Genomic DNA, 26,562 nt, shown 5'->3' with positions numbered 1-26,562 from the left:
AACACAAATCTATGCTCAACAAGCCAAATCACGGCGATGCTCAATATCTTCACTTTCCGTACCTTCCTAACCTCCACGACGACTCGTACAGACAATAACCGTGGAGAGATAGCACAATCACCCTCTCCCTAGATCAATCGATTTCACCAGTGGCATCTTCGCAGACTCTGGCTCAGGATAGCCAAAAAAGGGCCCCACAGCGACCTGAACGACCTCCTTGAAAAGACCACCAACCACAGCATCTTGCAGATCCTGTCCAGTCTGCTTGAAATCCGGATAAGCATTAAGCTCCAGCAACCATACATTTGCGTCCTTGTCGACCAAGAAGTCCACGCCAAAGACTTCAAAGGCATTAGGAATGGCCTGGAAATGGACCATCTGTTCCCGAGCGGCGGCCTCGAAGATTTCTCCGGTAATGCCGCAGATCTGGTCAAATATATCTTCTTTCCACCCGCTCCGTACACCTGAAGACTCGAGGGCCCAAAAGCGATACACCGATGAGTCTTTGGTCGTGTCGTCTTGAAAACATGTGTTTGTCAGATGCTGTGCCAGGTCCAAAACTTCGGCATCATCTTCGGCGCTGCTTGTAGCAGACCCGGGAGATTGGTACGGTTTCGCGGCGAATAGGGCCAGCATTTCCTTGTACACATAGACTTTCAGCGCACCGACGGCCAGGACGTATGCCCGGATATGGAATTTTCGGTTGTCGTATGCCTCAAGTAGCAGAGGAGGATCGATGTATGGTTGGGCAATGAAGTGTCTGAGCTGGGAGGTCATTGCATTGCCGTCGGTGGAAGTCTCTTGCGTGTCCGCTTCTGCTTTCAAGGCCCCACGTTCATTCTCCTCAGCATCTTCAGCATCTTCACCGTCGTCCTCGTCAGAGCTGGCTTCGTCCCATTCTTCAAATATGGCTTCAAGTTCTTCCATACTCGAGAATAGTCGTATTCCATTTCCGCCGTCGCTCATTCCAGGTTTCAGGATCCACCACGTTTTCTGGTCTGAAGACTCCTTTTGATCGTTTTCTGCCATGCTTTCGTTCAGATCCCACGCATTCACTAATGCTTCATCGAGAAATTCGGCATAGTCGAGCTCAAAATGTACACAAGGCTTAAAATGTCTTGCCAAGATACTGTCTGGATGTTTGACGAGCCATGTAGACACAGTATTCGACAGATAATGTTTGCGGATAAGAGCTTTTCGAATGACATACGCGCATACAAGAGAGGTCTGTGGATGTTGCATTGCATGTTCGAAATCTAGAGACTCATATGCTGCAAACTGTACAACGCGGTCTTCCGGACTTGGCAACTCGGCAGGTGAAGAAATAGGGTTTATTGGGGTTTTCTTGAGGAGCTTCAGAGCCTCAAGAATGAGAGGCTGCACGTAAGAATCGGGGTACTGAACCAGGGAGTACAAAGGCGATGTCGATTGAGCTGGCTTCTGCAAGACCGCGGTTTTCTTATCATCATCCCTAAATAGTCGTTTAGCGAGGCTGATCCAAGGTACAATGACCTCAGGGTCGACGACAAACTTACTCACAGCTTAATTTCGCCTGTATAATGAGGCAAATGCTTAAAGTTGGCCACTAATGGAGTCACGCTACTTCTGTTAGCCAATCTGATACAACAAACTCAAATCAATCGAATACTTACGTGACGTTGCCTTGCAAGACCTCCCAACCGTCACCAGTCTGTGCATCCTCGACAGCCTTGCGCACGTCGGCAAAATTGGGTGACCACTTGAATTTCCGATGAGCGCGTTTCGGAACCGGCGCGGTAGCTTCCCCATTGGCCGTTTCGGATTCCCGTATAGCTTGCTCCTCCACGTTCGGGTCGTCATCTTCGGCCTCTTCAGGCAATTCCTCGAACGAACTTCCACTGAACCAAGAGTTCTGAAGCATTTCGGTGTAGACGATCTTCGTGTTCTCAACACCTTTCCGTAGAGGAACATTGATGCTGTAGAGGTGCACGTCGTCCGGCCACTCTTTTACCAGCTTCTCTATCAGTCTAGTGCTCAATTTTGAGGCCTCGGAAATGATTTCCGGATCATGTTCGCGCGAATCAAAGGCATACGACAAGGCAATGCTTTTCTTTCCATTCATTGCGCCTTCGAGGGCGCCGCCAATTGTTCCGCTCGATAAAGCAAAAACGGCAGTAGTGTTGCGGCCATAGTTGGGGCCGCTCAAAACAAGGTCAATGGGGCTTTTGTCCTTGAAGACATGATGAAGGCCTATTTGCACACAACTGGCAGGCGTGCCATCGATCAAGATCCATTCCTCGCCCCCATCGTTGAAGGGACGAGCTGAGGTGACACCATCGTCCTTATGAAGCGTTCCTTGGCGAAAGTAGGAAGGCGTCAAGGTTTGGCCCACCATATGAGCCTTTCCAATCCACGATCTCTGGACGTGGGGAAGGACTACTGAAACCGAATGGCCAGCATCTTGAAGAGTGGTCACCAGAGAATGTACGTATGGTGAAGATTGGTTCGAGGGCGGGCCGTCATCATTGACAACCTGTTACCTTTAGTTAGTCCTGCTGATCAGGTTATTCCAGGTGCAACTCACAAGGATATGCATAGCGACAGATGCAGCACAAGCACCGAAATCACCTTTACGCCGAAGATCTATGTACAAAACGACAAGGAATGGGCGGATGGCATAACGAGGATCTGGAGAAAACCCGAGCGAAGTCAAAGTCCGAGATCGACGAGGCTTGGCATATGACGGGATTCATTGCAGTGGTGGAGGGAGAAGCGTGGGACTGTTCCGCAATCCGCTTGTCCGCCGGGTCAAGCAGCACAACTTGAGCGCATTTCGATTCACCTCGACAGATTTTCAGCAATTGACAGGCATGATGCACGGCACTCGCCATAGAACACGGTCGCGGCCACACTCTCCTCATCGACACGAAAGAGAAAGCAAAAGATCCCGCCATCGATCCCCCTCGCCTCGTCATGCGCCCAAGAAGGACCTGCCATTCGGAGTCCGCGAGATCTCCCGCCACGACCTGCCGCTATATCGACCCATGTTTGCCCTGTACCTCGACATACAGAAGCGACTGAATATTGAAGAACTCGACGAGACTGAGGTGAAGGGTAGATGGAAAAGCTTTGTTGGCAAATGGTATAGTGCTATCTACCGCAAAGGTCTCCGGGCCCCTTCCCAAGAAGTTACTAACATGGCAGGAACCGTGGAGAACTGGCGGAGGGTTGGTACGACCCCAAGACGCTTGAAAAAGCCAGAGCATCAGCATCAGCTACAGAGATCCAAAGAACTGGCGATAGAACGGATGAAGATGACGACGAGTATGGTCCACCACCTCCAACCTCATCCGGCACGTCAAGACATGACAGTAGCACTCGCGACCACGGTCTAGGGCCCTCTATACCTTCACTGCAAGACCTGCGAGCCCGCGATGAGCAAGCGCGAGAAGAGGCGGCTTCCGCCCGAGACAAGTACAGGGAAGACCTTCGTCACGAACGACTTCTAGACCGGAAATTACAGAAGGAACGGCTGGAAGAGCTGGCACCGCGTGCCGAGCCCGGGACTCGCGAGCGCCAATTAGAGAAGAAAAAAGAGAAGGCCGAGTCAAATCGCGCCTTTGCCACAGCCAAGGAAGAAGGCGATGTGGAATTACGGGAAGCCGACGTGATGGGCGACGAAGATAGCCTGGGCGAGTTGAAGAGGATGCAAAAGGAGAATGAACGGCGGAAGAATGAGAGGGAGCTTCGTAGAGAAGAAATTCTGCGCGCCAAACGTGCCGAAAGAGAGGCCCGGTTGGCACAGATCAAGGAGAAAGAAGACAAGACGATGGCCCTATTCAAAGAAATTGCGAGAGCAAGATTCGGTGGAGGAGCAGGCGAAGAAGGACAATCATGATGGAAGCCTCGGGTGGGGATTATATTCATTGAAAGCCTCAACTCGACATGAGTGTAGCCACAGCTTCTGCGCCATCGGCCTGTGGTGTACTACTAGATCCGTTTGTGGTAGGGGCAGAACCCCCAGATGGGTTCGATGCAGGGGTGGAGTCCTTCATCCTGTTGGCCGCGGCCATCTGCCAGGCCGGGATCGCTGCTTTGCCGCCTGATGAAGAACTAAACGGCGCTGCAGATGCTGGTCTGGGAGGCGCCGACGAAGATGCCGGCCCAGAGGCAGACGTAGGATGAGTTGTGGCAGCACTTGCGAAAGGCGGCCGTGGATTGGTCGAATTGGCGTTGTTGGTCGGCGCAGCCTCCATTGATGGAGTTCCGACAGCAGGGTTTGCGCTGGGAATTGTACCTGGCTGGGTCCGCGGAGGCCCTTGAGCTGCCGAACCCAACCCGCTGGAACCACCCATGCGGTTCCCTAGTAGCAATTTCAGGCTGCCTAGTTCACTGCTCAGCTCTTTCAATTGCCTCTCACTCGCCTCCTTGACACTGTCGATTGATCGTGGCAGACTGTCCTTCATGTTCTTGATCTCGGCCTCCATTCGGCGCGCATCATCCTCTCTTCGCATATTAGCCGACTTCAACTCTGCAACAATGGTCTCAATGTCCGTGATGGTATTGTCTAGTCGCTGCGTGCGAGCTTCTTCGGCCTCCTTCAACGCAGCTGTATCAGAAGACAGCGTATCTAGCAGTGCGAAAGCCTTGTTAAACTGCTCGTCAATGGCCGCCTTATCCTGCTCGAGCTGAGGCGGTGTGGGTGGTGCGATCAACGGCTTGATGTATCTTTGGGCGAGGACGTAGAGGCCATAGCTGGCCCCTCCAACAACGGTCGCCATGATGAACCAATCCCTCCAATCTCGTCGAGGGGGTTCGGGAGGCGGTGGAGGTTGATAGTCGCCATAGGGATTGTAAGGGTATGGATATCGCGGACCCGGCGGGCCTCTCACTTGCTGGGCAGGCGGATAGTACTGGGCGTTTGGAGACGGAGGCGGCTGAGGAGCATCGGTGCTGGCGCGGGCCAAAGACAGATCAATTTCTTCTTGCGTAAGGTTTTTCGACTTCAAAAACTCGATTCTCTTCTCAAGAGGCGCTGAAGCAACAGACGGGTCCTGGAGAAAGTTCACCGCTGAGGCGACGAGGTCCTCGCGAGGTGCCATGGCGGCGTTACGGCACAGATCCAACAGCGCTTATCGCATTGGGACTGAGACCGCAGGTATCTGGACCTGTGTGACAGAGAGGCGAGCCACCTCAAGTTATCACTCTGATGAAAACGCCTAAGACTGAAGGCCAGAGATGGTTGACGAAGACGATGGTGCATTCAATCTGGAGCAACCCGATTGTCCAAGTCCAGCCATCTTCTGCCAAGGCCGGAGAACCGAGGCACTTCAATGGCGGCTGAAGGCATCACGTGAACGTACTGTGAGGCTGGGCCAAGTTAGTCAGCAAGGCTGCAAGGGTCGTCGCTCCGGTAACTGGCAGTGTTTGCAGTTTCGGCCGGACATTGGATGGCTCCATGCCGAACACGGCTGTTGACACTTTCACGAAACCCCTGCTCCACCGCTTTACAACCGCGATCTCCCCAGTCGCTCTTCGACTGTCGAAAATTCATTACCTCAGAATACCGTCGGCGCATACTGGAAATAGCTCGAGTGTTAGCAACATCATTCGCGACACGCGACCGCCGCCATGTCGCAGCCAACAGGCCTGTTCAGCGTGCGGCGCCCTCGCGAAACCTTAGGCAACATCCAGAACTTCAGTGGGATCCCACAGCCTGCGTCCGCGGTCAAGCGCGTGTCTTCGAGCCATGAACTACGAAATGCGCCTTACACGGCCTCGCATGTACGATCGACATCGATAAACCAAAGCATTCAGCGCCCAGCGCAGCCCAATTTTCACCGATCCTCATCCGGCGGGAACCTGGCCGACATGGGCATATCAACTGTGCGAAGGTCAGCGTCAAACAACGTCTTCGGAAGCGCGCACACGGGACGACAGAGTCTGGCACCCAACCAGCTATTCGGTCCACAAACACCAGCGACGCAAAGCCTACAGCGCCGAAGCAGTATATTCTCACGGCCATCCGCCCACGGGCCCGTCGCGCACCAATCCTTCTTCTCACAACCTCCGGCCCCGACCGGCGCGCCGAAAGACCCACGACCACTGAGGGACTCGTCGTATAGGGCGCGACTGAGTCAGGAGCTGCTAGACTACCTGACGCAGAACAACTTTGAGCTGGAGATGAAACACTCGTTGACACAAAACTCGGTCAAATCGCCCACACAAAAGGACTTTACGCTCATGTTCCAGTGGCTCTATAAGCGAATTGATCCAGGGTACCGATTTCAGAAGGGCATCGACACCGAGGTCCCGCCGATCATGAAGCAACTACGTTATCCCTACGAAAGAGACATCACCAAGTCACATCTAGTAGCGGTCGGTGGACAAAACTGGCCACGCTTTCTGGGCCTGCTACACTGGATGATGCAACTGGCGCAAATGCTGGACAATTTCTCGCGCGGTGCCTACGACGACGCATGCGCCGAAGCCGGCATCGACGTGTCCAGCGACCGCATTGTGTTCCGATTCTTGTTCGGCGCCTACCAGGACTGGCTACAGATGGGCCCCGAGGACGACGAGGAGAGCGAAGACGCAGCACTCCAACCGCACATCCAGGCGATGAACGAGGAATTCGAACGCGTCAATGCCAAACACGTCGAAGAACTCAAAATGTACGAGGCCGAGCACGAAGCACTGAAAGCACAGATTGAAGAATTCGAACGCAATGCACCGGACATTGCAAAACTCGACAAACACTTCAAGATCTTGGAAGATGACAAGAAGAAATTCGAAGAATACAACGCAAATGTACAGGCCAAGATTGAAAAGTACGATTCACGGATCAAGATCCTCGAGGCGGAAATCCAACGAACAGTAGCGGACTTGCAAGTAGTCGAACAAGAAAGACAAGGTCTACAACAATCTGTCGACCGACAGGGTCTCAACATCCAGGACATTGACCGGATGAACACGGAGCGGGAACGACTGACCAAATCCCACGAAGACGCCGTGGCAGCACTGGATGAACTCAACAAACAAGTGTTAGAGAAAGAGGCCGAAACAGCCCGCAAGCTCGAGGACCTTGAAGCGGTGGTGAAGCGGTACAATTCTCTAGGATACCAATTATCGCTGATTCCTTCGACGGCCGTCAACGCCAAAGGAGCCGACTACGAACTACGGCTTAACGTGTCCGAAAACAGCAAGTTTTTGTCAACGTCGCAACAACGTTCATCATCATCATCATCTTCTTCAAGACGACACGGCTCATCGACGACGGCGGCAGAAGCATCTGGAGGCTCCACGGATAGGCTTCTAGCCGACCACAACGTCGGATACTCGCCCATCCACCTATTAAATCTAGATCTTCGCGGCGCCGTTCGCAACGCATTCATCGCTTTACGCAAGGAAATCAACGAACGGCGCAAAGCCGCTGCGGACGCCGACCTCAACGCCCGCGACTTTCTCGACAACATCTCGGAAGCCCTACACGAGAAAAACACCGAGATCGACAACCTCAATTACCGCGTCAACGAGGCCAGTCGCTTATATGCCAGCCTCAAGGAAAGCAATAATACAATCTACACGCAGCAGACGAGTGCGATTGAGAAACTCGAAAAGGAACTCGCTCGCATGCGTGAGGGTTTGGAGAGAGGTGTGGTCGAGCTTGAACAGCGCGAAATCGAGGTCCAGGTTGCTTGGGAGTCGATGCGGGAAGAGGCCGCCCGCGTCCGTGAGGAATTGCATTCCGGTGTCGAGCGGTGTCTGGAAGATGTTATTCGGTTCAAGGTCCATATCCAGAAGGGGCTGGAGGAGTTTGAGGGCTGGGTTGGCGAGGAGGTCGAGTTGGAGCTGTTGGGGGATGAGATGGAGGATATGGGTTTGGATGATAAGGAAGGGAAGAAGGAGGATGGGGAGAAGTAGTGTTTGTCAGTTGTTCTCTGTTACCTTTTATATACCTTATTCTGCTACGGGTCTGGATGGTGGTGTAGATGTTTGCTGGCTGGGTTCAATATGACGATGTGATGAATTTGCTTCTATTCAAGGTCCTAATAGTATTCCTTTGTGGTCTTCTGTGATTTTGTGCTCCTACTGTATGTTGTGAATAGCCTCCCTCGGCCCCTCTCTTTCATGTGCTCCGGCTTGTCCTTCGAGGGAATGAAGTTAGACATGCTCCTCTGCATCCGAGTTCGATAATACAGCACCGAAGGAGACACCACTAGATGCATGGCACTGGAGTGTGCATGATTACCTTATCATGATGATTGTTCCTACGCGCCCTCCCGCTAATCAATACTCCTCGCTAAGAAATAAAATATTCCCCCTACCAACTAACTTCACTTTCGTAGTAACTAGTCCTGGACCACTTTCAATGCATTGGTTAATTGAACTGGACTGCTCTTATGGATTTGCGAACATGCCATTTAAGATACATTCATACATTCAATTCATTCGTGACTTTCATAAAAGAAGAGCAAGCACCTAGCTGCCGAAAACGCAGGACGATTTTCTAAGCACATATAAAGCACCGCTTGCCATCGCCCAGAGCGCCCTTTAACAAATGCTCCCAGCACCGCACTGTACCGCAGCACTTCATACCACATCAACCGGAGAAAGAAAAAGCGCCGACCACAGCATCCTCAAGAAATCTTGAACAAAGTTAAAGCCAAACCCTTCGGGGCGTCGAACTTCATGCGCCCACACGGACACCAGCACCATCCGCACCCAGAGCCTGCTGGCTACCTTTCTCTGGCAAATTCTCAATCTGCCTCAACAAAAAGCTCTTCTCATCCAGGAACTGATCATCATCCGTGCGCCCGTCAAGAAAGCCCGGCAAAAACCTCAACAATCGGCCCCGGTTCTTGATCAGGATCCTTCTGACTTCATCGCTCTTATTGGGATTGGCCACAAAGACCTTGAAGACATGAAAGGCTTCATATTGCACCATTTTCCGGTCGTCCTTCAACAGGTTCATGGTGAGTTTGAGATTGTCACCGCTAGCGACATATTGGGTCATGACGACATAGTTGGCTCGGTCGAGGAGCAGTTCGCCTAGGAGTTTGATAGACTGTCGTTTTGTGACGTATGAAGACGACAGTAATAAGGTCGGGTTGTAGTGTTGTTTGAAGAAAAGGTCGTAGTTTGTGATGAGGTATTGCGAGACGAGCTGTTTGTGCTTGGTTAAGATTTCCTAGACAGAAAAATCCCATGTTAGTTCTGCTCAATGGCTTGTATCTCGGTCAAGGAGGATAATGGAAAATTGCATAACAACCAACATGACCAGATATAAAGCATGCCAACAGCAACTCAGGGAGGGAAAGGAATCCAACCACCAAGTTCAACAGCGAACATACCCTAAAAGTCGTAAAGGCATCCGCGCTGACTTCAAAGCTCCCCTTATTGATCCAAGTGAAGAACTCCCAAAACACTCCCCGACCACTCTGTTTGCGACTGATATCCACATCTTTCAACTGTACAGCCTTCTCCCCCGGCTGCGACTCGTCATACAATATCACCGCAGCGATCGTGTCGTACTGCAATGCTTGTCGCAGGATCGTTCCGCACGGCATCGCACTCTGAGGATATTCATAACCACGACATAACTCGACAATGATCTCGGGTCGCTGTAGAACAAGGTACGATATCGCCGAGGGCTCGGACTGGCCGCTTGTTGCGCTGCTACCGGGGGATCGAAAGCGGAGGATATGTGAGAAGATGATCTGGGCGTCTTTGCGGGCTTCGAAGGGGAGGAGACGGATGGACTTTGCCAGTTCGAAAAGTATGTCTTCCTGGATAATGCAGTGGACTAGTTGGTGGACTTGTTCGGGACTGCATTCGGCTTCTGTTGGTCATTCTTGTTAGAACATGTAGGACAGAGGTCGATCATTGGTGTTAGAACACGGTCGATCGGTTGTGCTATGCTGCACAGAAAGAATGCGTCTAGAACCGCTAGTCTCGACAAATTCAGGGCAACGGAGCGTTGAAAGACTGACCAGGTGTGCCTTGGACAATCAACTTCATTTGGGACATGTGTTTCGCGACATCTTCTTCGACCTGTGAGTGCCATGTCGCATCTGGTCAGCCCAATATTCCCCACAGTGCAGTGTCTTTTTGTCTGCCAGTGCCGGCCATGGTTCCTTCGCTAACCTTAGGATTTGGGCTCGGTTCAGCCAATTTGGACAGCAGTTCCTTCAGTGATCTGGCGATTTCGGCGGGCTGCTTCTGGCGTCCTCTGCCTCCAAACAGAAACGCCATGATGATCGATCAAAGCAAGGGCAGAAGACGGGGGCGCAAGGCGCCGGTCAGTACTGGAGGTGCAGACTCTGTAGAGAATAGAGGTGGATGCTGTGCCTGGAAGCGTATTGTAGATGCGTCCTGAAGATTTTAACTTTTGTCCGCTCAACTGTGAGTCTGGAGTTGATGTTGCCCTGTCGATCTCGACTTGAATTGTTACGCCGGGTCAGGGGTTCCTCCAACGGGGACGGCAACTTTGTTCTAGATGTTTGCATCCTCGGTCGATTGGGGCAACAACAATCTCGCCAAGCCTGGTTCCGTCATCGGCACGATCAGACATCACAGAGATTAGATTAGATCAGACTCTTCCTGCATCACTGCAGGAAGACACACACCCAATCTACCAGTACGCCATAGTCTGTGAACAGTACGCAGGGGCAAGATAACTCTGGGCATGAGAGAGGTAGAGAGCATCTTGTTAGTGGTGTGAACCAGCCGGTAACAAGGACATGATGTTAATTCAAAATAAGCTACCTCAGCTGCCAGTGCCCAGATATAAACCACACCAAATGACCAACCTCCTTGTCGCGTGATCAATTGCACAAAGACAGAGCCCACGAACTAGCGCTTCTTCACCTCCGCCGAGCCATCACTCACCGCCGTGCTTCTGGCAATAACATCGTCCTTCTCCTCCAGCGGTGTCTTCGGCCCAGACATGGTCTCATAGTCCAGCTCCGTAGCCATCTCCTCAACCACGCTAGTCTTCCTCTCATGATGACGCTCGCGGGGGAACTCGTCATGAGGCTTGCCTTGGAACCGCTTACGCACCGTCTCAATCATCTTGCCAAACCAGTAGAAATTCAGCGAATTGAGCACCAGATTGCAAGTCAAGTACACGGCAGCCAGCCACAGCGGGATAGGCTTGGTATGCGACCCAGTAAACTTCATCACCTCCGACTGGGCGACAAGACAGCTCTGGTCGCCTAGACACAATTGACCATCCCGAGGAACGAAGATCGAGGAATGCGCCGAGCTCTGGATTTCTCGTATCAGTGGGCCGGTCGAGTTCAGGTGCATGGTATGCCAGACGTCCTGGTATACTCGGAGGGACTGATAAGTGCCCCAGAGCAGCCGGCAAGAAAAGAACATGGCGAGGAGTATCATGCCGTTGTACCATTGGAGTTTGGACCCAGTCATGTTAAGCTTGTCGCAGAACCAGTGGATGTTCAAAAATGGCGAGGAGAGTTCATAGAGGATAAACACTGGACCGTAGTAATTGCAAAAAGGCCTCTGTAAATCATACTGGTTAGCTCAAAAATAGACACAAGTTGGCGGCTGCGAACAAAACTTACAAAGCCCAGAGAAAAGACCGAAAGTGCAGTCACAGCATGAGCCCAGATACCAGGTCCAAAGATCTTGAGGTACCGAGTGCTCACGACCAGGTCCCAAACAAAATATCCTGTCGCAAAGGCTTGAATAAGGCCCAAAGAACCGGTGTAACCATATATTCGTTCTATCGCATTGTTCTGCATATCATATCGCTCTTTGTCTTTGAACATCACCCATAGGGCCAAGGTGTTGATCAAGCATGACTGCACCAGCGAGACAACATGCACATCCCAGTTGATGCGCGTCCGCCGCGTGAGCTTCGAATAGATGTTCGGAAACAGGAAGTTCGACAAGACGGGAGAGATGATGGACTGTGTCGTCTGGTAGAGGATGAATGAGAATAGGACTTCATGGATATGGTACGGTAAGGTCGGAAGGTAGAGGGCGTCGCAGTACGGCTTGACCAGTTCGACGAGCCACGCCGGTGGTGGAGGGAAAGGATCAATCATTGTCGAGCACGGGGAAGCAGTCGGGTTCTTTGTAAACTGGTATAGATTGACAAGACGTCGAAAGGATCAATCGATCTCTCGCATCGCTGCATAAGAGGATCTGGACGCTGGACAGTTCAGATGATGCAGTGCTCGCCGAGTTGCAGGTGGCAGGCGACCAATTCCGTTTGGGAGCAAATCAGAAGCCGCAATGACGCCAAAGCCGCCGAATTGTTGGGGAAGGCTGCCGACCAGGGGGCGCCAGCCTTGTGCAATTTATTCAGGGGACCGCGATCACAGCATACAGCGTTGTACTCTCTGTAGTGCCCTGCCTGGCACATTATTCCATGTCATCATGTTGATTAACAAATGCTATCTCGTTGCAAACCATTCAAACTCCAATCCAACAATCATTCTCCTTGCTCCGGCTGCTGAACGCTCATTCCCGCTTACACCAGGACCTAGAACTTGAACGCCGGCCCCTCCATACGTAGTATCCAATCTTGACGACTATCAGCTCTTCTCCTTTTCACGTCTGCGTCTCCTGCGCCGTCATCTGGAAGTATTCCTGCGCTTCACCGATATGCTCCTGTGTGCCCGCGGTCAATGGCTCGCTTCCGAGGCCACTATCACTGCCATGATACTTAAGCCCTTCCGCAGTGATGAGCGGCGGTGGCTGAAGGTCAGAGAGGTTATCAGCCGCCACCCCAGGAGTCTCAAGGCCCTCAAAGGACGTAAGCGCCATCGAATTGTCCTGACCGGAGTTGATCTGGCTACCGTCAGGGGCACTGTCGTGTAAGACAACGGCCGTCTGCGCCTCCTGTGTCTCGCCTTCCTCCTCTTCTGCAATGCTGTCAGTCTGCCCATTGACCGTTCCGACAAGACTGCTTGCACAGCTGGTCGAACGTCTGCTATGTCCACTTAAGGAGCTTCCGCTCCCGTACGTCATGCTGTCACTGTACATGACACTCGTGCCGTAGCTGCCCCTTCTCTCGGTACCCGCGTCGGTGCCCATGTCGTCTTCGTCCTCGCTATTTTCATAATCGACACTAAAGTTCTCCTTGTCTGTCAAATCGGAAGAAACCCCGTTCCAGCTTGCTTTGCGCCCGTTGAGATAACTGCTGGGGTTGCTCTTCACCGACTGGCTTCTCTTGAGGCTGGCAAAACCCGTGGATTTGGGCACAGGAGCGAGCACCATTGTCATTTCAGGTGTATTCCGCCCTCGATTGCCCGTGACGTGGCTTGTGCTGAGTATTCGACGATCAACGGCTGATGTTCTTGGAGTCGCAGACACTTTTACATTGGCTCCATACGGCGTTCGCTTTTTAAGAGCCATGCCCACGGCGTTGCCAATGGCAGAATTCCCACTCTTGATGGAAGTTTTGGCGGTCACCGTGCTGGTGGTGCTGGGTACTCTTTTCAGACTCATGGATGCGTCTCTTTCGGCTGGCGTAATTCGGGCTCTGCGCATTGGCTTCGAGCTCGTCTTCACCGAACGTGCCTGATTGACCAGACCCTCGATTATACGCCGTTCAAGGACTTCTGCCCGGGCATTCATCTCCCGCATCTCTTCCTGTCGAATCTGCAAGGCCGTCTCCAACTTCGCCACGTCGCGAGTCAACCTCTTGGTTTGTCCAATGAGCTCCTCCTGTTCGTGCTTTAGCATTGCCATCGAGTGCAGTAAGGCATTCTTCTCCTGATTCATGGCCACGATCTCCGCCTCAACCTTCTCCTTCTGCGCTGTTCGTTTCTCCAGCGCGATGGCAGCTTCTCTGGCTTCAGCGGCCTTGGAGTCATGATGTTCGGCCATTAGTCTCGTCTGGGTGGAGACCATGTTCGCAATCTCAGCCGCCGTGGACATCACCTGCTGATGGATCTCGTCAAGTTTGGACAAATTGGCCAAGGAGGCCTGAGTGTCTCTTTGATGACTTTCAATACCATGGAAAAACTCCTTGGCCTCAGTCGCTTGAGCGAGTAGACTGTCAAGCTTTTGTTGGACTTCGCTGTCATCGTATTCTTTCTGGGTTGTTATTTCCGGCTGGATTGGGCTCGAGGGGGCTGACGGCAAGGCTGGCAGCAAAGGAGGAATAGCCGCCGGAATTGAATCGACGCCAGATTTGATCTCCTCCGTCACTCGAGCAAAGCTCTCCGTCTGTTGCTGGGAGTGCTCATAGTGCTGGCTTACCACGCCCAACACTTCCTGAATGGCCGCTAAAACCACCGGGTGGTGGTCTGCCACTGAACTCTCCAGTCTTGTCACTGTCGCAAGTGCTTTGGCTATTTCCTCCCGCGTCACGCCATGCTCGAACGCATTTGCTGTTCGAAGCCCATCCAATTTGGAGTTGGACTCTTCAATCGAACTGAAGACAGTCTTGGAGTCCTCGGAAACACGCTCACATGTTTCCGTCACCGTTGAACCGAGCGTGTCCATCAAAGACCTCAGATCATCGACCACAGCTTTTGTGCCGCTGGTGGCTTCAAGGTGCGCCGCATCCCGTTCCTCAAGCGCACTCAACTTGGCATCACTTGCAAGCTGTGCATCGTCGTATTTAGACATCAGCTCGTTGAATTTATCTTCAATGGTGGACTTGATTTCCACACCCGTCTCTTCGTGTTTGGTGAACAGCGTAGCGTCTCGCTCCTCCATCTCGGCTTTGATGGTCGAATGGTGTTCCATATGTCGTTCAAGCTCGCCCTTAATCATCTCCGACATCTCTGCAATGCTGGATGCCGTAGCATACTTACTCATGTCATCGTGATGCATACCAAGCACTTTGTTCAGCTCCACTATGCCGTCTGCACTGCCGTCCACCTTGCCAATTAATTCGTCGCGCAGGTCACCAATGATGTTCTTCACGTCATCAATCTTGGTTGCAAGTCCGCCATGCTCAATTTTCCGCGCCTCGAAAGCCTGAGCAGTGAGGCTGTTATCGGCCTCGAATTGTTCATGAAAGGCTTTCAGCTGGTTCTTGAGATCTACAAAGTCGTCCTTGTTTGGGATCCCTTCGAGATCTGGGACCTTGATAGCCTCGATTTGGCCTTTGATGTCTAGGCACAATGACTCCACAACCTGTAGCTCGATCTTATCGGCACCGTCTTCCGCAGGTTGGATGCTGTCAACTTTCGACTTCAACTCCTCAATGTTGTTCTGGACGTCTTTCAACATGAGCTCGATCAGGGTGAATTCCTCTCTGATAGACTCTTCGCCAGCACGTGAGGTCGATGCTTCCACAGCACTTTTGATTTCGTTCATAGTGGCCTCGACTGCCTCGATCTGGGTGGACCTAGCAAACATGCTGGTGTCTGGGTCAATGGCTTCATCCAGCTTGGCTTTGACGTTGCGCAGTAAGGTCTCGATCGCATCAGTATCTTCCTTGGAGGCTGCATTCTCGGGTATAATCGCTTCGGGTGGCGGAGCTTCGCGGATGTGGTTGACTGCGACGTTGACCTGGCTAATTGCCGAGTATAAGCCGTCGAGGTCGTCCTTGTGAACATGAATCTCAGCTTGCTTGGACCGTTCAACGGATTCCTCCACCCCGTGAATCGCATCATAGATCTCATTAAGATCGTCTTTGTGAATACGTGCCTCTGTTGGGGCCGGCGGCGCAGGCATTCCATCCAGTGCGTCTATTTTGATTCTCAACTGGGTAATCATGACCTTTAAACCTTCTATCTCGGAGGAGATGCGGTTTTCATCGTGGATTACCATCTCCTGACCTCTGGCAGTCCCACTCTCGGAGTTCTCGTTTTGCTTATCTTGAAGACGTGCAATGTCGGCCCGCACTTCCTCGATACCGGTCTTCAGCGTGTCGAGAATTTCGTAACTAGTGCTCAAATCCACAGGGCGGTCGGTCAATTTCTGAATGTCTGCCCTAATACCATCGACACCGTCCTGGAAAGCATCGAGCAATTCACTTGTGTTGGAGAGAATGCTTTCGTTGCCGTCCGCTTTGGGCTCTAATCGGGTACATTCTAGTCCTTCGCGGATAGCATCGAGAACCTCGTCGCGGTTCAGTGAGGAACCGCTCTTGATGAGTGTACCTGCGAGGGTCGTCCGCATGTGTTCCAGCTCGTCCTTGACCAGACGAACAAGGTCCTCGCTGTTGCTGCTCAAGGCTGATTGCTTGTCGTCAGACAGGTCTCGAATTGCATCTAGGATTTCGTCCTTGTCGGAGAGAGCATTATCTCGCGCAGCGCTCTTGCTGATTGTCTCGCGGAGATGTTCAAACTCCTTCTCCATGGCGTCGAGGAGCTCAGGTGTGTTGGGTGCTCCACTGTTGTGAATGTTGAAGCCTTTTTCAATGTCCGCTTGCATTGCGGCAAAGCCAGCTTTGACAGTGTCGATAATTTCGTCCTTTCCGGTCACGTCTGCGGCTCGGTCGACGTAACTTTCGATCTCCGCTCTGAGGTCTTCGAGACCGTCCTTGAGAGCGTCGAGTACCTGCTCGGTGTCCTTTCCGCTGGCGGCAGAGTATTGCTGGAACTCGGTTTTCATGCTCCCCAAGAACTCATGCATGGCTTCGACTACTCGTTCACCCATTCCACCCAGTGGGTTTTGTTCACCCTCAAGGCAGGCTCTGATGGCATCGAACAGGTCTTCACGATTGAACTCCACTTCCTTGGAAATGGGTTCTTGAGTGGGGAGGGCCTCCCTTACTACATCGAGGACGTAGTCCTTGGTCGTCTGATCCTGTTGGGCCAGACCTTCGCGAATAGCCTGATAAACGTCGTCTCGACTCAGGTCACTGTCGCCGCCTTCAGCAAGACGCGGACTGGGCCACTCAAAACTCTCCAGACATTGTCGCACGACCACTTCGACGTCTTCCCGAGAGAGCATAGCCGGTATAGATAACTCTGGCATTTTCAATTCCGATAGTCCCTTGCGGACAGCTTCAAGTACGTCTTCGTAGGTGGCACCAATGTCCTTTGAAGTGGACTGTTGAGGCTGATATGACTTGAGGCCCTCTTTGAGTGTCTCCAAAATCTCATCTCGCTCCAGTCCGAAATGTTCCAGTGCAATCTCCGGCTTGCAGTCCTCCCATGCTTCTCTCACTGCAGCGATGAGTTCTTCCTTCTCAGCAGCTGGATCTCTTGGAGGCTCTTCGCGTGGGCGTGGGAATGTGGCAAGAACACCCTGGACGGCCTGGATGATTTCCTGAGTGTCGACGGGTGGTTGAAGCTTTTCCAGAGAGCGGCGCCTGTTCTCCTGCACGATGCGATGCATATGCTCCTTGAGTTCTGCGAGGCCTTGATGCACAATCGCCGCAATCTCATCACGGACAGCGAGTTCATTTTGGCTGGCGCTCCCTTTGTCTGTGACGAGTGACTGTTCCAGTTTTCTTCCAAGCTCGCGACCCATCCCAAGCACTTCACCTCGCAACTCACGGACGAGGACTTTGACTTCATTGGTGAGGCCACCACCTTGAGCCAGGGATTGCTTCACACTCTTAAGCGTCTTCGTAATCTCGTCGCTGACAGAGTCAGAGGCCGTCTTGGCCAACCCCGGGGCCTTGGAGTCTCCATCAAGGTAGAGGTCAAGATTGGAAGCAGATTTGCCAGTTTCGACCGCTCCTGAGCGCACCAGGGCCTTCGAGCCTGATTCCTCCTTGAGCTCCTTCATTAACATCAGGATGTCCTCCAGCTTCGCCATCATGGTGGGGTCTAGCGTGGATGGTGATGATTGCGAACGGACAAGTGCCTGGGATTTCACCGCCTCTAGTGTGCTCATGATCTTGTCTTGGCCGTCACGGGTGGCCATCTCCCTAAGAACCTTCTCCAGTAGAGCGATGCTTGCCGCCCCATCAACGCAAGCAATAGAGGGCGAGGCAGTCAACTCCCGATCGATGGCGACTGCAAAGGACGTAGGACTTCCAATGTGTGGTAGGCCGAAGCTTTTCCGTGGCGAGCCGTTATGGGCTTTGTCGTCGATATAGAGCCCCATGTTTGATGTCGACCGATTCGTATCCGGGGGAGGGAGCAGTCGGGCGTCAAGCTTGCTGAGCTTGTTCTCAAGCCCCGAAACAAGTTCCCGCAGGCTCTTCCGAATCTCCTCGTCTCTGGATGTTGTAGCCTCTTTCAAACTCATGAGATCGCCGTAGTTGTCTTTGCTTCGTTTGTTGAGGCTCGCCATCTCCTTTTGCACATTGGTGACAATGTTTGTCAGACTGAGTAGCTGAGAAGACAGGGCATCGAACGAGAACGATGGTTGCGCAGGTGGCGGTGCGCTGTTTGTGATGTTCCCGAGGGGGGCGGCATCTTGCCTAGTCCTGACCGTCTGTAATGCGAGCATATTGGAGGCGGATTGTATACTCTCATTCTCTTTGGTTCTTGAAGTGTCTCTGTCTGTGGGTGTTGGGGTCTCTGACCTGGGTTGCACTGGGCCACGGTCGGAGGATCTGCTGCTGCGGAAGTCTTCAAAGTCCACGAACTTGGCGGTTCTGAGGCCCTTATCAGGCGAGCGTCGTTCCAGGGAGTCGCTCAGTCTGATGCCGCCAGGGCTCAGGACGTTCTGTGCTCGTCTGTTGTGAGCTCGCATGATCATACGTTCTGGTGAAATTGGTGCGGGATTCGCAGTGTAAGAACTGGGCGCATTCTCTCGCGCCCTGGCCGCAATCAAAGCTGCAGCTTCATCGATACGTTTGGACGTGTTAGATCTTGTAATCGGGCTGCCTGGAACACCAGGATTCAATGGAAGTGGTGGAGGAGCTCTGTCGGGATCTGAACTGTCCCACCTATTATGATGTATCAATATTTATGTACTGGTGGAAACAATCCAATGGGGACTCACATGGGCACGGAGCTCCTGCCAGACTCCGAGAAAGAGTGTTGATGCTTCACCATTCGAGACTCAGCACGGTCCCGCGAAGCGTCTCTCGAACTGGTTGAATAGGTAGACATGGTGGTCAATGCCTTCAAGTTGTGGGGAACGGTTTTAGGAATGCTGTCAGTTAAGATGAGAGCCTTGGATGCTCATGTTGCGCCTTTACTGGTCCTTCCGGCAGTACTACCAACTTGAAAATCGCCTGCAAGATATACAACGGTCAGATTGAAGCGAGTTGGACGTGCTGGAGCGAGTTTCGGTGCTGGCAAATATCCTGGCCATAACCAGCAGTGTTGGCGATGGACTGCATCATGTTTGACCCTTCCCGTTTTGGATGTGTAAACAAAGCTAGCCGGTCATGTGACCTTACTAATATGGGCCAATCACACTGCCCTGGGGTGGATCACACATTTTAGGCGCCAAGCCCTGCGAAATCCCACACAGTCGGAAGTTGCGACCTCGAATATCACCATCATTTTGTGTCGACCTGCGCCTCCAATTCCACGATCATCCCCAGTCGACAGTTTGACCTCAAGATGAAGTGTAAGCAGACATTTTGAGAGTGTGCAGAAGAGGATTGAACTGACTTGGGCTACTATAGTCCTCAAGGTCGGCCGCGTGGCCATCATCACTCGAGGCCGATATGCCGGACGGAAGGTACGAAATCCTGTTCATACCAGCAACGGCGGCTCGTTGGGTTAAACTGGCTGGTCAACGATTTTTGAACAACAGCATTGACAAAATCGCTACAGGTCGTCATTATCCAACCAGTCGACTCAGGCACTAAGGCACACCCATTCTCCTACGCCCTCGTCGCAGGCATCGAGCGCTACCCGTTGAAAGTCACCCGTCGCATGGGCAAGAAGCGGACAGAAAAGCGATCAAAGATCAAGCCATTCATCAAGATGATCAACTACAACCACATCATGCCGACGCGTTACACACTCGAGTTGGAGGGATTGAAGAACGTCATCTCGAACGACACTTTCAAGGAGGTCTCCCAAAGAGAGGATGCGAAGAAGAACGTGAAGAAGGCTCTGGAGGAGAGATACCTGAGCGGAAAGAATAGATGGTTCTTCACCCCTCTCCGATTTTAGAGGTAGACAAGGAAGAAAAAGTCTGTTGCGGTCTGCATTTTACGGCGATACCAGGGTACGGGACTTCGATTTGCTCGTCCGCGGACGACAGAAACCGTGCCGCAATCCATGAATAAAATGACATTGAAACTGCACCCGAGGCAAACGACTCTGTACATCATGGAACTCATATGCGACCAGCGAGTGGAAGGGCGGTTTTAGACGCACGGTGAAGGCGCCGGCAGATATTTCGGCGTGATGAAAACTTGTGCGGGGGGTGGTTGGGGCATTAAGCGCCTTCTTCGCGCCAGATTTCATGTCGAAAATACCATGGTGCAACATTTCATATGCTCATTCAAGATACAGGTCGTCTTTTAAACGCTGCAGGTTTCTGAACAGTCCTGAAGCAGCGCCGCCTTCACCCAACCCCCTCGCATTTCTTCCTGCTAACGAGCCCGAACCCTCTGCCCGAGAGTTTCGAGCCAGGCCGCGTCCCTGCTGGACCTTTTTCCTGTCTTCGACCATCTTGGCAAGCGAGTCCACAAATTTTATTCTTGCTCTTTCTTCACCCGTTCCCTTCCACAACGTCGCCAGCCGTCTGTACTCCTCAACCCTCTGTGAGGCCGTCTCAATACCCGCCATCCCAGCCAAGTCCGTATCAAGTAGCCCCGTGATCTCTGCCCTAATATTTCGCAGGATCTCCTGTGCCTTTTCATCCTCCTCCGTGCTTTGAAGGCCTAGTTCCGGTGAAGAGACAGAGATCAGAGAGGAGGCCATAGATAGCTCTGAAGGAGGCATCGGCCATTTCATTGCCTCCCCAAACAGGGCAATGACAGCTTCGAGGCGAGTTTTGACTTTCCCTAGTGAGCGCAGTTGTGTCATGAACTCTGGCTCTTTCATTTCCTTTGATCCTGGCAGAGTGTCGCGGTCCGCCTCTCCAGGTTCAACTGATGGCTCGTAGATGGCCTCGTTCTGCACGAAATGATTGATGTCATCTCGCAACGTTTCTGTCAAGAGGTCATGCAGCCCATTTACGTCGCTACGCAGAACCTCCACCTCGTAAGCCAAACGGTTGCCGCTGCGGATTATTTCGTCCGTCAGAGACGTCAGGTCGGAAGAGGCGCGAATATTAAGCGTATTGAGGGAGTTCAGGAGAGTAAGACTTTCGGTGGAAACAGTCTGGATTTGCGTAGACCTGCTCGTCTTTTGCGCTTGAGTTTGCGAGGACAAATTCAGGACAGGAAGAGCGTTGTTGAGGAAATCGACAGGGTCGAACTGGGATTGCTTGAGCTTTGCGAGCACAGGGGACCCATAGTCGGTATTGGCTGGTTCTGACTCTACCCTCGCAGGCATCTTGGTTCGCGCTTGTGCTGGAACAGGACTGTCTCCTCGACGACAACGACCAAGGCTTGATGTTGTCGGTTTTCACGTCGATTCGATGCTGCAGAATGACTTCAAGCTCGTTTCCGCACCGTCCTTTATATCAAGTTATTGCGGTCAAGAAGAATCATTGCCGCTCAACAGACTGCTTCATTCCACCTCCCCATCCACATTCAATTTGTTACCACTGGCAGTGCCTGTTGCGATGTCTGATATTGGAGAGCGCTGCGCAAGGGGGAACAAAGTTTCTCCGGCGAGAACATCACTCAGCTTAGTACAGACTCTACTGCAACATAGTACAACAACAATGTACATCCATTGGCTCGTTCTCCGTCCATAGCAAGGACTAGTAGACTTTAAGTACATAGCTTAAAATGAGCTCTGCAGTGGAAGTTGAAGTCCGGATCGGTGTCTGCAACCAGATACAGGATTTCACAATTACGCTTAACATATCATGATTGCTACAAGCTTGTAGGCGCCCAGCATAAGATGTAATGGCATGTGGGATGTGCTGTTGCCGGTCAAGAGGTACAGAAGCCTCCCATCAGCCTGCAAAGGTAATGTGGAAGCGGACGATGTGATGAAATCGGTGACCTCCCCTGTGTTAACGCAGCCTTCTGCTACCGTATGTGAAAGCGCACGACCTACTTCACTACAATGCCCACACTGGCAATCCTACGCTACCACTAACCTCACTTCTCACTCACCCTCGCGTCACTCTAGGATGCTACCACCGCGTTCCCTAGACCACTGCATTTTGGGTTATTTGGGCCCGCGGCTTTTCTCTATGTGTTGCATGTGCTTTTGAACTTCAAGTTGGTCAACACCACTGTACTTCAAGAACCTTGGTGCTCCCTTCTATCCTTCACATCCTCTCCTACACAGTGAGACAAAATCCCACCCAACTCTGTTATCCGCGTTGCTTCCACCTTGTTCTTCCCTTTGTCGAACTGTCCACGCGACTGCCTTAAACCCCTTCTAGAGGGGCTAAACCCTTCTAGATCACATCGCAGCAACTTGGGGACTAGGCAGGTAAGGACAACATTCAGTCCTCTAAGACTGCGCTCTAACTCCATTTACAGCTTCTTTAACATCCAAATCGGTCAATCTCGCCGCGATGGCGCAGAGATTGTTCAAGCAGCATGTCACGGAGGCCAGCCTTGCCGATATTGCTCACATAAAGGGTGTGCGCTCTCCTGATGACGGGCTTATCAGTTGTACCTACACCGATGCCGAATTGCACAGCGCCAGCATACAAGTTTGCACTACGAACCTTGACAACTACCCCCAGGGCAACTCCTTCATGCTCTATACCGACGACGAAAATGTCGATCCTATTATCCCACGGACTTTGCAAGAGGTGACTGATCGCGCGAGGGGTAAGACAGTTTTTGCAATGCTGTCGGAGCTGTCGCAGCGCCTTACAGCAGCTTTTACGTCTCAGGGAGGAGAGGCGACATCGGACATCGAAGAAGCGAGCCAAGATTCGGAGGTGTTCGACACGGATTCGGACTTGTCTGCCTCAGAGGATGAGGACTTTGACTTCTCGGAGCTTATCCAGCACGGTCCAGGTAACAGACCGGTATGCTCGAATCCCACCTCCGCCTCAAAGAGAAAAGTCAGCCTGCACAAGATGCAAGGTGACGTTAAGATTCTCAAGGAAGCGGGCTTCCGTGTCGGTGCTTTTGGCGATTTCATCACCTCAGGAATCCTGTGCATTTCGATCCGCATGCCCAAAATAGGTCTTTCTGAAGAAGTCATGGATGCGTGGGGTTTGCGACGCCAACATTACCTTTTGCTTCTGGTTCATTATGCAGAAGGATACATCGGAGCTCAGCGACTGGTGGAGGACTCCAACCATCGTGGCACTGTGGCTATGCACGTCGGACTGTGCGAGCACTACAAACCCACTGCCAATGACGCTTGGGCAATCTTTGGGCGGGCTGGATCCATCGGCGAAGCAACGACTCAGGCGAGGAACGATAATAGCGATAAGCAACTGGAGCATCTCTTCATCGGCCAAGCACTCAACCAACTCCTCCAGGAGCGCTTTTTCGCGATCATCAAGTTGCGGGCATCATATGGTCTGAGCTGGTTGGGAGCAGAAACATTATTCGCCGACCTCCGAGTGCAGCCCAAGGATATGGGGAGTGAGGAGGTAGGAAGATATCAAGCCCTGGACGACACCGCTAGTCGCAAGCTTCCAGCTGTTGTATCGGCTGACCATAGTCTCGAAGTTCCACTCGAGCGTGCGTCGTTACCGCTGATCATGATGCAATTCGTCCTGAGACATTTCGTTCGGTGTCCTGAGTTCTGTCTTGTATGCCACTGTCGGGTGGATGACACCTTTGAGGCTCTGAAACCTTACGTTTGCACTAAACCACTCTGCCTGTATCAGTACATGGCTCTTGGTTTCGGGCCAAGTCTGGAATGCGAGATTCTGAACAACCCATCCGTGGTTGATCTTTTGATCAGCTGCTGCTATACAGCCGTGGTTTTCCGCCAGCTCAAGGACCTGCCTATAGGCCTGGGCCTAGTTGTGCCAAACTTTGTGCCATTCTTGCCAGACGAGGAGGTACAGGGTATTCTGAGCCACAATTTTCGAGTCTATGGCAAGTCAAAAAAGTCCTTCGCCGGCCAGTGGTCTCCCGCTAGTAAAACGATTCGAGTCCGCCCGTGCGACCCGGGGGAGCCTTATGCAACTGGCGAGAACGTCAAGGCGGGAGACTGGTTGGTCCTAACACATTACGGCCAGGCCCAGCCTTGCGTTCACTGTCGAGTCCAGCGCGTTGCATTACCTATCATCGAAGTCGGCCAGGAGATTGCGGAAGGCGGCGAAACCCCCCAATTCCGGAAAACTCCCCGCGGCGAATGGCGAAAGAATGACATTTTGGGGGTCGACGTGTATTGCCACAATCTACAGTTTGACGATTTTCGACACCAGGCCTATCTCCGCACGTTGTTGGACATATTGCCAAGCGTCCGAGACATGTACGAGTACTTGCAAGGGGGGGGATCTCTCAAGGGGTGGAGCGAGCGGATCCCCGAATCAGCCGTCAACCTGCTTCGCTGGATTGTGGCGTCAAATCGATCGTGCATCACAGAAGTCGACGAAGTCACTGACAGTATCAAGCGGAACGCCCCGTTGAAGAAAGAAGACCGTGTCATAGGCATGGATGGCTGGATGCAATTTCGCATTGCGCAAGGAGCCCCGGATAAGGAGAAGCGATTCAGAGCCTGTGTCATGGAACAAGCGGCCACCACTGGAACAGAACATCCCACCCTTTTTGCCTGGCATGGAAGTGGATTGTGGAACTGGCACTCCATTCTCCGGCAAGGCCTACACTACCAGCACGTGGTGTCTGGCCGGCGATATGGTGATGGGGTTTACTTCAGTCCGCAGGCACAATACAGCTTGGGCTTCAGCAGGGAAGTTCAGCTCAAGCCAGGCTATTATTGGGCTCATTCTATGCTCTCGATTACGCAAGCTATCTCACTCAACGAGGTGGTGAACAAACCCGACGAGTTTGTCTGCTCATCGCCAACCTACGTGGTAAACAAGCTCGACTGGATCCAAACACGATACCTTTTTGTGAAAACCCAAACCAGCTTTAAAGGGGACAATACACCACCAACAGAAGTCTACAAACAAGATCCCGTTCGTCTCGCATATGGTTTATCCGCCCCCCTCATCATCCCTTTGTCAGCCGTCTCCAAGTGGCGCAGACTGTGCGAAAGTGTTCAGGCCGCCCCAACCGGTTCTGGAAAACGTGTCAAGACCATTGTGGGGGTTGACCAGGCCACGGCCGAGAGTCGCGAGGATGACGCCAACAGTGTGGTTTCCGACGACGACGATCTGGCGCTGGGGACAACCAGCTTCCTTGCCGATGAATCTGACGCGCATCTCCAGAGTGATGGAGCGTCTGCCGGAAACAACATTGAGAAGGAAGCCATGACGGAGCCGAGATCCGAGGAGCCGGTCACTGATTTCGTTCCCGGAACCCTCAACGTGGACAACATCAAGTTTCTCGAGCCACCTCGAGACGCCACCAGCATTGCCACTAAATCCCTCATGCGGTTGCTCCAGGACGCTCTGGCTGTTCAAGACAAGGTTGCCCTGGCCAGCTTGGGTTGGTATATTGACCGTGATCTGGTCAACAACATGTACCAATGGATCGTGGAACTGCATAGCTTCCCGCTAACCCTACCTCTAGCCCAAGACATGAAAGAGAACGGAATCAGCTCAATCGTTCTGGAGATGCGGTTTTCCAATCAGTTCCCGTTCAGCCCCCCATTTATCCGAGTGGTCAAACCTCGGTTCCTACCGTTTGCACAGGGAGGCGGCGGCAATGTCACGGAAGGAGGAGCCATGTGTATGGAGGTCTTGACCAACAATGGATGGAGCGCGGCACAGAGCATCGAAAGTCTCCTTCTTCAGGTCCGATTGGCGATCTGTGATGAAGAACGGCCTGCGAGGCTGCTCAAGAACGCTGGTACTAGCACACAGGGACAAGATACCTACGGTATTGGAGAGGCCATCATCGCATACAAGCGGGCTTGTCTCTCTCACGGCTGGCAAGTTCCTACGGGATTCGACAAGATCCAACAGGAATAAGCGGTTGACAAACGGTTTCTCTCCGCAGGCATCTCAAACGTGCGTTATTGGCGGATCGAGAACAATGCCATCAGATTGACGACATTGGGGAATCGGGGAAATGTGCAGATTATGGCGGAGTTACGGAGTTTTTTCGTTAATGACAAGTGGGCTCTGGGACAGTGAAAGGCAAGCAAGCAAGGCGTTCATTGATGGGCCCAATGCAGCACTGACTCGCGTCTGCAACAAAAGCATTAGTTCTATGGCCACGGGGAGCAGGAAAGGAGCTCCATGATTGTACGATGTAATTAGCTTGATAGTGACTGAGACACACATGCAGATTGAATTTGTTTCTAGCGTCATCAGTAGTTGGCCTTTGTGATATTCGATGCCAGGGTCAGTAGTACTACCAGGATTGTAGAAGTTGGGGCATTGGTATAGAAGTATACACGTGTTGACAGCTCACGACCTGTGGAGATAGATGCGTGGATTTACCGGGTGGGAGCGAGGCCAGACAAGGCAGGGGTCAGAGGGAGCAGCCATCATAGGCGGATCTTAACGGTGGGCTCGAACTCCAGGTAAAAAAAAGTTCACCGGCGCCGGCTCCGGGCAATCTTTGCCGGCTTTCACATGTCACCACTGCACCACACAACTGTTCTTCCT

At 52.4% G+C, this 26,562-nt stretch overlaps 10 protein-coding genes across 10 annotated transcripts; 4 read left to right on the top strand and 6 right to left on the bottom strand.

Annotated features, from left to right (window-relative positions):
* Positions 1-117: 117 nt before the first annotated feature.
* On the bottom strand, positions 118-2,575 carry HMPREF1120_01974 (acid phosphatase; the record flags this gene model as incomplete). The annotated part of the gene is made up of 4 exons (XM_009156004.1): positions 118-1,471; positions 1,540-1,599; positions 1,653-2,512; positions 2,564-2,575. 4 exons carry the CDS (start codon positions 2,573-2,575, stop codon positions 118-120), a joined length of 2,286 nt encoding a protein of 761 aa, XP_009154252.1.
* Positions 2,576-2,852: 277 nt separating this feature from the next.
* Positions 2,853-3,877, top strand: HMPREF1120_01973 (uncharacterized protein; the record flags this gene model as incomplete). Its single annotated transcript, XM_009156003.1, has 2 exons — positions 2,853-3,121; positions 3,184-3,877. 2 exons carry the CDS (start codon positions 2,853-2,855, stop codon positions 3,875-3,877), a joined length of 963 nt encoding a protein of 320 aa, XP_009154251.1.
* A 37-nt stretch (positions 3,878-3,914) lies between these two features.
* On the bottom strand, positions 3,915-5,081 carry HMPREF1120_01972 (uncharacterized protein; the record flags this gene model as incomplete). The annotated part of the gene is made up of 1 exon (XM_009156002.1): positions 3,915-5,081. One exon carries the CDS (start codon positions 5,079-5,081, stop codon positions 3,915-3,917), a length of 1,167 nt encoding a protein of 388 aa, XP_009154250.1.
* Positions 5,082-5,610: 529 nt separating this feature from the next.
* HMPREF1120_01971 (uncharacterized protein) lies at positions 5,611-7,902 on the top strand (the record flags this gene model as incomplete). Its single annotated transcript, XM_009156001.1, has 1 exon — positions 5,611-7,902. One exon carries the CDS (start codon positions 5,611-5,613, stop codon positions 7,900-7,902), a length of 2,292 nt encoding a protein of 763 aa, XP_009154249.1.
* Positions 7,903-8,668: 766 nt separating this feature from the next.
* On the bottom strand, positions 8,669-10,233 carry HMPREF1120_01970 (calcium binding protein 39; the record flags this gene model as incomplete). The annotated part of the gene is made up of 4 exons (XM_009156000.1): positions 8,669-9,169; positions 9,333-9,820; positions 9,972-10,032; positions 10,126-10,233. 4 exons carry the CDS (start codon positions 10,231-10,233, stop codon positions 8,669-8,671), a joined length of 1,158 nt encoding a protein of 385 aa, XP_009154248.1.
* Positions 10,234-10,833: 600 nt separating this feature from the next.
* Positions 10,834-12,050, bottom strand: HMPREF1120_01969 (uncharacterized protein; the record flags this gene model as incomplete). The annotated part of the gene is made up of 2 exons (XM_009155999.1): positions 10,834-11,502; positions 11,565-12,050. 2 exons carry the CDS (start codon positions 12,048-12,050, stop codon positions 10,834-10,836), a joined length of 1,155 nt encoding a protein of 384 aa, XP_009154247.1.
* A 508-nt stretch (positions 12,051-12,558) lies between these two features.
* On the bottom strand, positions 12,559-18,926 carry HMPREF1120_01968 (uncharacterized protein; the record flags this gene model as incomplete). Its single annotated transcript, XM_009155998.1, has 2 exons — positions 12,559-18,760; positions 18,817-18,926. The coding sequence occupies 2 exons, from the start codon at positions 18,924-18,926 to the stop codon at positions 12,559-12,561; spliced, it is 6,312 nt and encodes a 2,103-aa protein (XP_009154246.1).
* A 61-nt stretch (positions 18,927-18,987) lies between these two features.
* On the top strand, positions 18,988-20,569 carry HMPREF1120_01967 (60S ribosomal protein L27-A). Its single transcript, XM_009155997.1, has 3 exons — positions 18,988-19,392; positions 19,451-19,506; positions 19,602-20,569. The coding sequence occupies exons 1-3, from the start codon at positions 19,386-19,388 to the stop codon at positions 19,944-19,946; spliced, it is 408 nt and encodes a 135-aa protein (XP_009154245.1). The 5' UTR covers positions 18,988-19,385; the 3' UTR covers positions 19,947-20,569.
* Positions 20,277-21,278, bottom strand: HMPREF1120_01966 (uncharacterized protein; the record flags this gene model as incomplete). The annotated part of the gene is made up of 1 exon (XM_009155996.1): positions 20,277-21,278. One exon carries the CDS (start codon positions 21,276-21,278, stop codon positions 20,277-20,279), a length of 1,002 nt encoding a protein of 333 aa, XP_009154244.1.
* A 458-nt stretch (positions 21,279-21,736) lies between these two features.
* On the top strand, positions 21,737-26,256 carry HMPREF1120_01965 (ubiquitin-conjugating enzyme E2 Q). Its single transcript, XM_009155995.1, has 2 exons — positions 21,737-22,337; positions 22,388-26,256. Exon 2 carries the CDS (start codon positions 22,423-22,425, stop codon positions 25,918-25,920), a length of 3,498 nt encoding a protein of 1,165 aa, XP_009154243.1. The 5' UTR covers positions 21,737-22,337; positions 22,388-22,422; the 3' UTR covers positions 25,921-26,256.
* The last annotated feature ends 306 nt before the right edge of the window (positions 26,257-26,562 follow it).

This window comes from Exophiala dermatitidis (genome assembly GCF_000230625.1).
Source record: "Exophiala dermatitidis NIH/UT8656 unplaced genomic scaffold supercont1.2, whole genome shotgun sequence".
NCBI lineage: Eukaryota > Fungi > Ascomycota > Eurotiomycetes > Chaetothyriales > Herpotrichiellaceae > Exophiala > Exophiala dermatitidis.
The sequence above is the reverse complement of the archived record's forward strand: the minus strand, read 5'-3'. Positions and strand labels throughout refer to the sequence as shown.